At 38.9% G+C, this 15201-nt stretch overlaps 1 protein-coding gene across 1 annotated transcript in view; it reads right to left on the bottom strand.

Moving 5' to 3' along the window:
- Positions 1 to 15201, bottom strand: part of RAPGEF4 (Rap guanine nucleotide exchange factor 4) — a 153392-nt gene that overhangs the window by 53507 nt on the left and 84684 nt on the right. Inside the window, exons 8-13 of the mRNA XM_064286994.1 lie at positions 14153 to 14213; positions 11950 to 12026; positions 10985 to 11131; positions 8955 to 9070; positions 4253 to 4341; positions 75 to 153 (exon numbers count right to left, since the gene is read on the bottom strand). Of these exons, the coding sequence (XP_064143064.1) occupies positions 75 to 153; positions 4253 to 4341; positions 8955 to 9070; positions 10985 to 11131; positions 11950 to 12026; positions 14153 to 14213 (569 nt within the window). The remainder of the gene's footprint in view (positions 1 to 74; positions 154 to 4252; positions 4342 to 8954; positions 9071 to 10984; positions 11132 to 11949; positions 12027 to 14152; positions 14214 to 15201) is intronic.

Raw genomic sequence — 15201 nt, forward strand, 5'->3', positions numbered from 1 at the left:
TGAGATAATGGCCACACATGTCGTTGATTACCGTGTCTCCAAGGGAATACAGATTTTTCACAACAAAAGGATATTGGGCCACTAGGGCTGGACAAAGCTGGGTATTTGGCATAAAAACACAGTGCATCATAACAAAATCATTTAAAACAGAATCTAAAGGGGGAGAAAAAAAGAAAACAGAAGAGGAAATTAGGTTCTTGTAGAAATCTTAGGGAAGCAGAAGTATCTATTCATTTGTTTTTGGCCAGTGGTTCTTACAAGCTGGTATGGGGTGTTGTGGTCTTCTCATACACAGAAGCAGTGCATATAAAAATAATGATGTTGACAGTGAAATCAAAACTCAAACAATTTCTTAGGACAATGGACAAAAGTATAACATTTTAAAAAGAGACAACCAGTGGCACCAGTCACCTCAACCACAAAGAATTTTTTAAATAATTAAAGAGCCACCTGGGGGCAATGCCTGTACATAGAATGAAGACGTGGCCACTTCTTTGTCTGTTTCCAGAAGGAGCAATGACGAATGAGAAGGCAATAAAATTGTAGGAAAAGGTGGTAATGAGAACAAAAAAGTGAGGAAAAGAAAAGCAGCAAACAATAAATAAATAAAAGCAAGATAAAGGCTGTGAGCTGCAACTGGAACAAAACAAAAACTACCCAGTAGATTAAAATGATAAATGTCCTGTATTTAAGCTATTTTGTAGGCAGGTAAGCACTGGGATAGCAGGGAAATAAGGCAAGCCCCAAAGATAGACTTCATTTGCTTCATCATTGAATTCAATGCTGTTCTTCATTGCAAAGACAATATTCTCAAGTCAGCCTAGGTGGGAAACCACATAGAGACAAATCTAAAAGCTTTAGAAATATGTCCAGTGAAACCTGGAATCCAAAATGCTATGGGAATTTTCAGTCAAAAAACAAACTACATTAGCTGAAATTTCTGAAACACACATAATTTTATAAACAAGAAATGGTAAGAAGTAAGCAAATTTTAACTATAGGAATTAGATTTCCAATACCCATGTTTTTAATTAACTTATATCAAGGACTAATGGTTCAATCACTGTACTCATTTAAATATAAGTGACAAATGTAATCCAAAGCTGCCATCCATCGTACAGTTGTCTCAGTCCCATACACTGACCCAGAGACGAAGCAGGGAAAGCACTAGACAGAAGCTATATGGAACGTTTTTCCTTCATTACAAAGGATTGTGGCTTGCCTGAGTTTAACCTCTAGGCTCACTTTCATGTTTTGCATATTCTCTGAGAATATGGGAGGCAATGCTTACAAACCAAACCCGTTGCTATTGAGTCAGTTCTGACCCATAGTGACCCTAAAGGACAGAGTAGAATTGCCCCAGAAAACCTGTGTTATGCTGTAGCTTAATCTTAAAGCACAGGATTTTACTTGGTTGCTGCAAGGCTGAAGACTTGGTCATTTAGTATGGTCAACCATCCAGCACTCCCATTTCAATGTGGCTTTCTTGTTCTCTACTCATATGCAGTAACTCTTGGAACTGATTTAAAACAAACAAATAAACAGAACTTTTCCTACTAGAAAATGACTTCCTGTGTCACTCGACTACTAATGCTGGTCATAGAAGTAAAAAATTTAGGAGACTAATAGTTCTTAGGCAGAAAATAAACGCTTTAGTAAATTAAGAGAATGTGTACTGTCAAATCCAGAGGTGTTCATTTTTATGGTGTACACAAGTTCCACTGTTGACTCGCTTTATTTTAAATCCATAAATGTCAACAGTCTATCACTCCACTGCATCCATGTTTTTTCATGGACCTGCCCTGGGGTGATTTTTTGAGGCCAGGATGACAGTGGAGCACTATTAGTATTTTTGATTCATGAGAAAGATATTGATTTATTCTTTATCTACAATACCAAACAGATTATTTGTAAGGAAAAAAAATCAGAAAAACTACAAGGAACGAAACTTGATATTAAATTATAATAGTCTCTAACATCAAAAATGGGAGAGTCAGGAATCACATCCCATGTGGACCCACCGATTTCTAGGTTTTAAATTCTTGTTGCTTAAGAAGCAATAAATCCAATCCCACTTCTTTCAGAGGTAACCTTAAAAGGAAGGATAAAGATCTTACAAAGTTTTCCTTAGATGCCATAATCTCTAATATACCGGAATTTTCCTTTTGAATCAATATTCAGTTCCAAGAAGATGCTGTTTTTTAATACTATGTAATCACACATTCTGTGCAAACAGTTAATCAGAGGGAGAAAATCTGCTGCATTTTTTCCTGACCTATCATCTCCTACAAATTTGTTCTATTTGAGGTTATGTGTGTCTTGTGAGTAATCCCCTCCTAACTGGTCCCTCAAGAATTTCTCTATCCTAAATACAGAGTAACCTTTCTCAAGAAAAGCTCATATCACATCATTCTCCTTGCTCAGACATCTCCAACCACTTCCCAATGCTTAGCTTTGCATTTAAGACCTGCTGTGAGTCGTAATCAACTTGACAACAAAGAGATTGATTGTTGGTTTAAGATCTGTACTGGAGCCCTAGTGGCGCAGTGGTTAAGAGCTCAGCTGCTAACCATAAGGTCGGCAGTTCAAATCCACCAGGTGCTCTTAGAAACCCTGTGGGGCAGTTCTTCTCTGTCCTATAGGGTATGAGTTGGAATCGACTCAACGGCAACGGGTTTGGTTTTGGGGTTTAAGATTTGTACCACAAATTCCCAGACCTTAGTTTCCTTCTTCTACTTATGTATAAGATAGCCCAACAAAACCAGACCATTTTCTCTTCCTTCCCTGTTTCTAGGTCAGTACTAATGTTGTCCTTCAGATTGGGAGATTTGTCCTCAATCTGTAGTTACTGGTTACCAGCCTTCCTTCAGGGGCACTTCGAAGGATATCTTCTCCACGTCACTGTCCCTGTCCGGTCTGCCAGTGAATGCTCCTGAAGCACTGACCACGTTCTGCCTCATGTTAAAGTTATCTGCATATTCCTCTAAGGAGCCCTGGTGATGCAACAGTTAAGTGCTTCGTTGCTAATGGAAAAGTTGGCAGTTTGAACCCACCCATTGGCTCCCCTGGAGAAAAGACCTGGAAATCTGCTGTCATAAAGAAAATTCTATGGGGTGTTCTACTCTGTCGTACAGGGTCACTATGAGTCAAAAACCTACTCAAACACAGTTAACAACAACTATGTGCTCTAGCAGATTATAAGCTTCGTTAGGACAGGGTAGCAAGCATTTCCTATTGATATTGCCTAGTCCAAAGCATGCAGCTTAGTGCCTGCCCAACAAGATACTCAACAAATATTGAACTGGAAATAACTTTGGCCTGGACCCAGGGATCTTGGTTTTTATATCTAACACTACCCAGTTAATTCCTAACATAAAAAATACCTTATGTCATCTGTTTATAAAATGAAAAACTGGAATGAGGAGATAAAATAAGAAGTAAAGGTGCGATAAAATACTTTTAGGAGATCTATAATAAGAAGTACAAATTTACCCTGAAGCATGCTGCAAAATGCAATGATGGAAAGTTCTTGAGATAACTCTGACCTTCCTTCAGTGAGAAATGTTCTTCTATAGAGCTCATTGTGCTTTAAATATTAACCCATCCTTTACATTATTCTGACACAAACCAATAGCATAGTTTTGTTTTTGTTTTTTTTAAATTAAATGTGGGCTGTCCCAAAGTCATATTCAAGATGGTAACCAACGTGGGGCATGGTACCATAACTCTGAACTCTTAGTTCACTGGAGGGGTTCATCTTATTCACTCTCAGAAATCTGCATCTTGGTATACAAGGCTGGTTCACTGTAAGGTGGTGTTCAGTTACACTCTGACGCACTTCAAGAACCCTCAGCACAGAGAGCACCATTTTATACCCAGTTGGAGTAGGGTTGTGCCTTCTATGTAGGCAGCTTTAGATGCTTTATAGCAAAAGGTAGGATTATAATGAAAACTTAATAGATATTGAAGGTGAGATTTAACTTATAACTTAAGAGATGTCTTTGGAAGGCCACTCCTATTACATGTGAATGAGACTAAGTGATCTACAAAGGACAGTCAGGATCGGAGAGGACATAGGCCAGTGAGAAGGGTGGTTTCCTGCCTGAGCCACACGGGGGTCCTGCTCTAATATTAATACATACAACCTCCTTCTAAAGCTGCTTTGGCCACACACACTGAAGGTGAATTCGGGATTTATTTATCATGATACTCATGAATTTAATGACCATGCAAAATTCTTCTATGTGTATACCTGTTGCTTCATTTAAAGCTGGCTCAAGGCGTATTGTTTCTAAAAAATGTTCTAAAATTTTTTCAGGTGTTCCTGACATCACAGTGTACCTGGGTGAGAAATAAAAATTATCATTAGTTTTTCAAAAGTAAGCAAATAATTAATAAATAACTTAAAAAAAATCTATTTAAAAAAAAAATTGAGATTCCAGGGAACCATATTGACTTAAATTGTAGCCCATATTCTTCTCTCAAGAGCATGCACCTTGCCAAAGTCACACAGGGAGACAAGAGAAAAATCACCAATTAATTACTAAAATGTTCTTTTTTTCCCCACATGGAACTAAAGGAAACTTCTTGGAGAGCAGCTTTAGCAGTCTGGGAACTGAGAAACCACAGCCGTGTTCCAAAGGCGAAAGAAAAGGAACATATAAGTCCCAGGGCAGCTGAGGTCAAGCAGAGGGAGCTGGCGAGGGGAAATCACAGTAAACGGGGTTATCCATATATGGGTTACTCATAGCAAAATTTTGGTCCCACACTGGATTCCCCTGTCTATTTCTGGAATGCTCTGTCTTTCCCAACTGTACACTGGTATGCGCGTTGGAAACGCAGCTAAAAATAAACCTAGCAAAAAGAAAACAAAATCCCAAATACAAATGAGCAAACAAACTCCAACAGTATCATGACTAGGAAAGGTTAAACCAGTAGTAGATAATATGCATAATTTATTTCAATGTCAAATGTAAATTATTTGGGGGTGGGCATTAGCATTATTTCAGAAGATCCATCCATGGTGCTCATCAAACATGGAAGGATTTTAAAAAATTCCATGTGAGATGTTCCAAAGTCATACTCAGGATGGTAACAGAGCAGTTAATGAGAGGATCTGGGTGCTCCCCTTCCAAAACTCAGACTTTGCTTTTCTGCTTGGCATTTCACTTAAAGCAAAACCACCAGGGAAAAAAAACAACAAAAATCAAATGCTCTTCTCTTCAGAAACCAGTAGCAGAATTCAGCTCCAGGAGGAGCAGCTATCTTTCCCTCTTCCTCAACACCTTTTCTTGCCTGTTTGAGACCTTGGAAGAAGTGTATTGAGATCCCAAGAGTACCTATAACATATTAAACCTCAGAGTCTTAACCTCCTGCTTGAGGGAATGAAGAAGAGACATTTCAACATATAACATGTGCACATGTGAAAACAGAAAGTGAGTAGAAAAGCAACACAGGTATCAGAAAAGTTAGCAAATACATTCTCTCTGGAAGGCAACTGTTCACTACAACTATTCTGTGTGTGCATCCATGTGTATGTGTTGTGTATGTGTGCATAGAACCAAAAAGAAGCAGAATAGTTAAATCTTTAAGGAAAACTGCCTGGCTCTGGAGCCCAGAGAAAGAGGGAGAAAAAAAAAAAAAAAAATAGCCTACCATAATCCCAAAACTAACACTCCTTTTTCCAAGTAAATAAACCAGTTGCCATTAAGCTAATTCTGACTCATGGCAACCCCATGTGTGGCATAGTAGGACTGTTTTCAATGGCTGATTTTTCAGAAGTAGATCTCCAGGCCTTTCTTCCAAGGTGCCTCTGGGTGGATTTGAACCTCCAACCTTTCAGTTAGCAGCCGAGAGTGTTAACTGTTTGCACCAAGTAAATAGGTAGAAGATAACAGCTTTTTTTTCCTCTTTATGTAATGAATATTTGAGGAAAGGAGAAGGCATATCTATAAATGACTTTCGACACTTAAATGGTGAAAATTGCTCAATGCACCCAGTAATTCCTGAATGACTCTTTGGCTGCGCTCACCAGACGAGCTGGAAGAGGAGCAGCATCTGGCCACATTAATAAGGAATGGGGTTGGAGAGAGCATTCAACATCTGTCGAATGCTTACTACGACCCAGACAACTAGGTGAGCACTGAATAATGTCATCATGTTTAATCCAGCTGGTTAAAGATTATCTTTATTCTGCAAAAGAAGAAACAGATGCTCAGCAAGGTGAGGCATCGTGCCTAAGGTCACAAAGCTAGTAGTTGTGACATCTCTAATATGAGCAGGCCTGAGTGTGTGTTTTGCTGCATTTCTCTGCCTGTACAGCAAGATGCTCTGGATGCAGGCTAGGTCTAGTTACCTGGAGCTCATCCTAAGCAGGAAATACTCCATGCAGTTAAAAACCCTTTGCTAAAGAGTAGACATTCTATAACCCCTGACCGAAAATCTTCTCTCAACACCAAGCCCGGAAATGAAGACATTTCTATCTGCACCTGGAAACCAAAGGAGGAGGACAAAAGAGACTATCTTTCTGCAAACAGGTAGAGATGAGACATGGGGTGGTTGACAGTCTAAGGAAAATGCAACACAGTGACTAAAACAGGAGCAGTAATTTCAAATTCTTTTTATTACTAAGACCATATAACCATAGAGCAGAAAGATATCCAAAATGGTAAAAGTTCATGGCCTCCATGTAGGACATCCACCATGAGAAATACTTTTATTACTATGACATATTAATATCTCACTCTGAGTTGAGTGGTTTGGGCAGAGCCAAGTGATTTTGAAAATTAAAAATTTGTAAATAAACTACTCTGGATTTCTTAGGGCAAAACTGAATCAAAATAATAACATTGTTATCAACATGGAAACCCTCCTTGAGCTCAAAAAGGACAATTTCTCAGGAGCTAGACCTACAGGTTTCTAAATTGTAAGTTCATCCATAACCATGGTTGCTACCATGTTCTCGAAGTTGTCAGGACCATCAGCCCAATAGTCACCTACATGGGTACCCCCTCTTTTTAACTCTGGTCTGACTTGGAAAAACTCATTACGTATAACGACCTCTTGAGAGAATGGTTTTTCACTCTTCAGGGAACTGATTTTGCTTAGTGCATTATTTTGTACTCACTGATATTTCTTAACTGAAAACGCACAAATTTCAAATTATATAAGACATTTCGATTGTACTAAGGGATACAAATAAGGCAATATAATGGAGATCAAAGACAGGTTGTAAAATAAATTTGATACACATGGTATCTCCTTTTTTATTCCCTTTAGGTTGGTTTCATAAAAATCTATATTTGGAGGACACTCTGAACGGAAGATGTTGTAACAAGCAAATGTCTTTGATTGTCCCCTAACAATATGAAGAAGTGAAAGAAGGGGGCCTCTCGGACAAACGTGTCAAGGCTAAGAAGACTTTTCAAGGCTTACTTTTTCAGTTAGCAAAATTTTCCTGAAACATCTAAAGCATTATTAAAGAATACAGATTACTATTATAAAATGGTCTAGTTATATCTAGAGGCACTAAAGAAAATCATTGGGGATAGCCTTGACCGTCAAATAAAAAACGTTTTTGTGTTTGTCTGCCTTTGTGGACTGGAAGGACAACTCTTAAAAATATTTGAGCCAGTTTCAAGAATGGGTAGAGTAAAAAAAATGTAAGGAATAAAGGAATTTAAGGAAATATGGATAATAACATTATAGGTTTGTGAGTGAAAGGACAGTTCATTTATGTCAGGTTGTTTGAAATATTTATTTTATACAGTTGAGGATATGGTACTTATATACTATGTTTTGCTGTAGTAACCTGGGAGGCATAAAGAGTATGGACATAGAAGTTGGATGAGCTGGGCCAAGCTCTGTCACTACAAGGTTTGTAACTCTGGGCAAGTAACTTACTTCTTTGAGCCTAAATGTCTCCATCTGTTAAAAGAGGTTACAATATGGACTAACTAAAGCATGTAAAATATACCATGACTATTCAATACTATTACATTTCTTCCCTCCTTCTTTGCAAATATGTTGATTCATCCAGATGAAAATGCCTGTGCTTTAGGCTTTTAGTCTGAACAATAAAAAGCCATCAGCTCTGGTGAATGTCCTGCTAAAGAGAACGCCTCCATTTGCTTGGCAAACAAAGGAAAATTACTTGGGATGCATTCTGGTTCAGCATGTATCATTTGATGACATTCCTTTAGCTACAGAATTCGTGTTTTTATGGTTCTAAGATTTAAAGTTAATCTTTATTTTAAAGATGAGATTCTTTAATTCTCTATAATTTCTTAGAGCTACATTTCCTAATTCTCCTGTCTCACCACTCAAATGTTGGCACGTTTGGTGAAAAAGTCTTATGTAGGATATTGCAGCAAAAGCTAGAACTGAAGATAGATATGCTAAAAGGAGCTCAAGTTAAACAGAAGGCCTGAGAAATGTGATGCAAATACCCTTTTTGACATTAGCAGGAATGAGTATGAATGAAGCCAAATGGATGCTTCTGGGCTGCAATCAACAGACTCTTAAATTTGAAATCTCGGTTTCCATCAAAGACGTTTATTCTGATAACAAGATGAAAACACTTCTTGAGAATTCCTACGTTATGAAGCTGAAATACCAAAGGGTTCATACCCTTTGAGCAGCCTGTCATTCCTGTTTCCATTGTTCTTCCACATGCCTTCTATTTCAAAGCTATTACAGCCGAACACTGTGTACAGAGAGAGGCTTTGAGAGAAGTGGAATATTCTCCCGAGAATTACTGTAGGCAGCACCAGGCTCAGCGCAGTGCCAGAGATGGATACATTATACTGCACAAGATGTGTGATTAGTCAATAGAGAGAAAAAAGTTACACACACTGCCATCTCCCACAAAAAAGAACAAGCTATTGTAGAAATGATGATGCCATGTGAAAAGGTTAATCATAGTCTGGCAATTACAGTGTTGGATGCAAACATACTTTTGCTGAGACTGTGAGTTTCCTTGATTAGAAGCTCTGTTCCCTGCTGGGACCTTCTCCAGCACCAAGACGTCTTGGTCATGTTCTTTAAGTCTGACTGTATTCGCCTCCACGTCCTGCAAATACAAATTACACCGCATACAGATGCTGCCGTTTATTCAGACAATGACAAAATTTCAAACGCTTCAGAAACTCATTTGGTGCTTGTGATGCTAATTGTTGCGTCGACAAATTAAGTCATTTTCAAAGTCAAGGGCTGCAATGGTCAGAGACAGGACCAGGCAAGGCTTCAGTCACGTGTTTTTAAAACTCTGCTTTTACCCCAAGTTCAGAAAAACAACAGAACAGACAGTATTATGGTTTGTGCTCTAAGAAACCTTTGGGAGAGGGTGGTGTGGCAGGAAGGTAGGAAAGCAAGTAGGTTTACTTACTCATTCTTAATAAAAATGTGTGGCAAATAGCACTCAGCTTCAGCCAAGTTCTTTCGTTCTGATTTTCCTCCGTGTGTGTTTAGTCTCCTCAGGACTGGCACCTTTTTCTCTAATCAAAAGACTACTTCTTTGTTTAAAAAATCATTTAGTTTTATCTTCCTATTGCTTAAATATGTTTCCGGTTATTATGAATGCTTTTATAAATTATACCAGCAATAACGGTTCTAATCTGATTTTTTTCAAATACTTTCTTGGCCGGGTGTAAACTCTATATGTGTAAAATCCAGAGTTGGCAAAGTTTGCCTCTAAATTTCAATGTCATTTTAAATTATTTAAATAGTTTCCTCATCATTTGGTTCCCATTTTCAAAGATATTAGCTAAAAGCCAGTCAAATCCCATGTGATATTTTTCTATATTATTCAATGATATAAAATTAAATTGAACTTTTTTGCATTAAGAGAATGTAATCCTGGGATGCAGCGCTGTCAGCAATTTTGTCCCCTAATGCATATTTTTAAGGCCGCATAGGGACAGACATCCTTGCGTGAGGAAGGGGAATTCCATTGTAAATCGTCCTTAAATAATGCCACACGTACCAGAAGGCGCAGAATCTGCGTGGAGGACTTGGGGGTGAGGGAGGGAAAGATGCTAAGGCTGGGAGATGGAGAGGAGGGGATCTGTCCTGTGAACAAGAAGAAAAGGGGAGACAGCAGGAGAAAAGCTAGAGAGAGCAGCCTCTCTGGGTGAACTCAAGCTAGGGCGGAGGACCGTGGGTCACCTGAGAAGCCAGGGGTGACGGGACATTGCTGTCATGGCCAGCAGCCCTCAATCTGGCCTCCATCAGCCAAACTGAGTCGTTACTCCAAGGGACCAGACACCATTTCTTCTAAACATCACCCACTCTCACAAACACCTTGACAAATTTAAGTTAGGTTCATATTCAGAGCTCACTTAAAGTGAAATTTCAAGGTTCCCTCTACTACTCCAAGTGTGCTTCACCTACTTGCCGATGTCTAAAATTTCTTTAATATGCAACAGTTTTCGATAAAGCATTTAAAATGTAAACCCTTGGCTGGAGGACCCATGATTGAAATTAATTCCCACTAAAATATAATCACTCAATAAATCAAAGAGGGTGTATGATGATATGGGAAAGGTTTAGACTTGAGAAGAGAGAGGAGGTGGAGACTAGGAAGGTCTAAGAGATAAAAATACATGGCCAGAGGGGGCTGTCACTGAGTTGGGGAGTGGGTGGAGGACACAAAAGAGAAACCCTAGGAGTGCCAAAGAGGAACGTCTCAAACTTTGATATTGCCAGGGAAGCCCTATTTATCTTCAATTCTACATGGTCCAGTGCAGGTGTGTGCTGAGGGATTTGATCCAGCATTGCACCCGCATTTTCAGCTCTGCTGGAACATCACCTCTGGGCCCCAGAATGCCACCCATGGACTGAACATGCCAGTCTTGTAACCAAGGCCCTTTGTTCGTAGAAATCCATTAATCACAGTACTGCCCTTTTAACACCATGCTCAAATCTCTGCTTATTTGGCAAAAGGACAGGCAGAATTTCCCTTAGCCACACTTTGCCTTGGACTTACCCTCAGGATCCGGTTGAAATCCTCCTTGTCTACTCTTAAGAAATGACAATTATCTTCTCGCAAGACGATAGAGGCAGCTCGAGGGGCATCGTTGACTAGTGCTAATTTGCCAAAGTCATCTCCCTCGTGCAGGGTGCAGACCACACCCTGGAGACAGCAGAACAGTCAGATGAGGACGACCCCTGAAACAAAGGAAACACCCACCGCCTCTCACCACAAGACCCTACCCCCTGACACTGTACCTATATAAACGGGTCATGCCTAGCCCGCTGTCATCAGATGGCAAAGAGGGCTTATGTAATTAAAGCTATAATCTTTAATTCTTCCCAAAGTGTTTCACTTTAGGTTAGTCTCACCAATAAAACTACATTGAGTAATACGGCCATAGCCTAATTTAAATGCATATACTATAATCTATAAGGAGATAAACTCCCAGAAAGTATAATGCTACTCAAAGTGTAATGGTTTAGATAACTTATGATTAGAGATGCAATAATGTCCTTTTATATAGGGTAACAGTGTTGTTGCAGGTTTAATTGTAGCCCTATTATATAGGGTAACACTGTTGTTGCAGGTTTAATTGTAGCCCTATTATACGGGGTAACAGTGTTGTTGCAGGTTTATCTGTAGCCTTATTTTATAGGGTAACAGCGTTGTTGCAGGTTTAATTGTAGCCCTATTATATGGGGTAACAGTGTTGCTGCAAGTGTAACTGTAGCCCTATTATATAGGGTAACACTGTTGTTGCAGGTTTAATTGTAGCCCTATTATATAGGGTAACACTGTTGTTGCAGGTTTAATTGTAGCCCTATTATATGGGGTAACACTGTTGTTGCAGGTTTACCTGTAGCCTTATTTTATAGGGTAACGGTGTTGTTGCAGGTTTAACTGCAGCATTACATTGTTAATACTTAGAACCACACTAGTAAATGAAATACAATAAAGTTGCAAAAAGATATACATACCTTGCCATAAATGACTACATTCACTGATCCTTTTAGAATAATGTACCAGGAGGTACCTTCTTCTCCCTGGTTAAACACTAGATACAAAAAGATGAAAAGACTTATGACAAGAATAGAAGCACATCAATATAAATTACAGCTTATCAAATCATCATTTTTAAGTCCCCAGAATTATACATTTATTCCAGAAAGGGGAAAAAAAATTACTGGCTGATACTAACTTATTCGGGGGAATATTATTTTCTTTTCTGTAGACTCTGAAAGGAACAGAAACACCGCACTACTTGCTATGCTCCAAAAGACAGTTTTTTTTTTAATAGATATCTATTTACTAGCAACCCATTTCTTAAAGTAATACACTTTTCTCAGCAATTCATCAAAAGCTGTTACGCTATAGAAAAGAGTTTTTAAAAGTAATCTATTAACGTGAAGTTTGAACACATGCAAATCAGCACCATATGGGTACCTGCATTTTTGTTTGTGTTTGCTGTGTAGACCTACATAGTAAAAAAGATGGGTTGGAATGATAACCACTAAATTCAGGGTAGGCGTTAACTTGAGGAGGGAAGGTGAAGGATGAGATAAAGAAAGAAACACAAGGGCCTTCAACTGTAGCTGTATAATTTCATTTCTTTAAAAAAAATCTAAAGAACATGGGGCATTACGTTAGTGTCTGATAAAGTTAGATAAAAAGGTGTCGGTAATGGTCTCTATTTTTGTTTGAAATATTTCATAATAAAATGAAATCAGTCAGTTTGAAGGAAAAGAATACAAGAAGTTATGTTATCAGTGATAATAATATTAAAGTGTGCTTTTAAAATTTAAAGAAATGACATTACCACAAAAATAAATATCAATGTTAGAAATACCACTTTTGCTAACTGAAAATAAAATATTTGAAATGCAATTTTTTTAAACTTTTTTTTCTTTTATAATTCACGTTCCTCGCTTATTTGACTAAATGAATTTAGGTTGAAGAAAGAGCAGGATTTTCCAAAGTGAGTCTCTTGAAAAGTCAATGGATGTTCCGTTAAGTAAGTGTTCTATCTTCACTAGGTTCAGGAAGTGTTGGTTTAAATATAGTGAACATTTTTCTTTACCACAGAACTTCTGAGAACCTTTAGTATATTGACGTGTCTTATGATTCTCCGAGATTAGAGAAGGCTGCATTTCCTGGCCTTATTAGATGACTAGCCCATTTTTTAAGACTAAAACATTTGTAGGACTAGCAGAAAATGCCAGATTAAATAATATTGTTCATGTACATTAATATTAAGTTTCAATTTCTTGCTTCCAAATATATCATGGAACTAAATTATAACTCTGGTTCTGGGGGGATACTATATATTAAAATGCAACAACAAAACCAAGCCAGTTGCCGTTGAGTTGATTCTGACTCATAGTGACCCCATAGGACAGAGTAGAGTTGCCCCATAGAGCTTCCAAGGAGCAGCTGGTGGATTCGAATTGCCAACCGTCTTAGTCAGCAGCTGAGCTCTTAACCACTGTGCCACCAGGGCTCCATACTATATATTAGAACTGCATAAATATTTAGGGAAATGAAATAGTCTGGTTCAGAGGTTATAGTATAAGTGAGAGAAAAAAGAAAGCAGGATAGTTCAATTGTCATTCTAACCAGCAATCTCAGCAAACAGATTAATTCTTCTAAAGCCACAATCTGAACCAAGTTCACTGTGAAAATGTACCAGGCTGCCTTGTGTCTTGCCTGAAGAGCAGCAACTTCATCCCACTCTCTTTAAACATTGGTTAAGTGTTTGGCTGCGAACCAAAAGGTTAGCAGTTCAAATCCACCAGCCACTCCTTGGAAACCCTATGGAGCAGTTCTACTCTGTCTTATAGGGTCGCTCTGAGTTGGAATCAACTCGATGGCAATGGGATTTGTTTGGGTTTTTTTTTTTTTTTTTAACATTAAAGCTTCTTGAGCCAGCAGGATAGGGAGCAAGTGAAGACTCTTGGGCTGGCAACCTCTACACACGCTGGTACTAAATGATGACCATATTTCAGAGTAATTGACACTTGCTGGAAATAATCACAGGTCCTGAAAAACAAAAGTGGCATGCGACATCCTGCCAAGTCAGCCCTGGGGCCAAGAAAGGGGAGCATTTGCAGTCAAGCCCTTGCGTGGCACAGGCTCAGGAGGAGTGCTGGTCAGGTGCAGTGTGCAATCACAGTGCTCACTTACACACAGTTCCTCCTTTGGCATGGGACTCGAAAATGAGAACACCTGCTAACTCCCGTTTCACCTAGAAGAAAAAGAGAAAGAATGCTGAGAGGCTAGATTTATAAATAAACAAATAAATGGTAACTTGTTCTCTTTCTGGAGTGTAATGCTAATTGTACGCTTGCTTGTTGAAAAGGGTATTACCAATGAATAAGCTGTCAGTTTTACAAAAATTCTGCTGCAAAAGACCTCTTTAAAGTGTTAAAAAGCAAAGATGTCACTTTGAGGACTAAGGTGCACCTGACCCAAGCTGTGGTCTTTTCAATTGCCTCATATGCATGCGAAAGCTGGATAATGAATAAAGAAGACAGAAGAGGATGGATGCATTTGAATTATGTTGCTGGTGAAGAATATTGAATATACCATGGACTGCCAGAAAAGCAGACAAATCTGTTTTGGAAGAAGTATAGCCAGAATGCTTCTTAGAGGCAAAGATGGCAAGACTTCATCTCACATACTTTGGACACGTTATCAGGAGGGACCAGTCCCTGGAGAGGGATATCACGCTTGGTAAAGTAGAGGGTCAGAGAAAATGAGGAAGACCCTCAAAGAGATGGGCTGACACAGTGGCTGTAACAATGGGCTCAAACATAGCAAGATTGTGAGAGCAGTGCAGGACCAGGCAGTGTTTCATTCTGTTTTACACCGGGTCGCTTTGAGTCAGAAGCAATTCGACATCACCTAACAACAACCCTTGCTTGCCACACAACCGTCTCTTTCTTTGCTTGCTGCTATTCTCATCTGGAGCTGCTTTCACTAGATTTGTCCCTAGATTCTTTAAGCTCTTACAAAATGACTTTACAACATCATACAAGACAAATTCCTTAGAGACAATTAAGGACATAGCTTTTTTTCTAGAATATAAGACCACCTATGACATCAAAGGAAACCCTGGTGGCGTACTGGTTAAGTGCTATGGCTGCTAACCAAAGGGTCGGCAGTTAGAACCCACCAGGCACTCCTTGGAAACTCTATTAGGCAGTTCTACTCTGTCCTATAGGGTCGCTATG

Source organism: Loxodonta africana, chromosome 6 (genome assembly GCF_030014295.1).
Source record: "Loxodonta africana isolate mLoxAfr1 chromosome 6, mLoxAfr1.hap2, whole genome shotgun sequence".
NCBI lineage: Eukaryota > Metazoa > Chordata > Mammalia > Proboscidea > Elephantidae > Loxodonta > Loxodonta africana.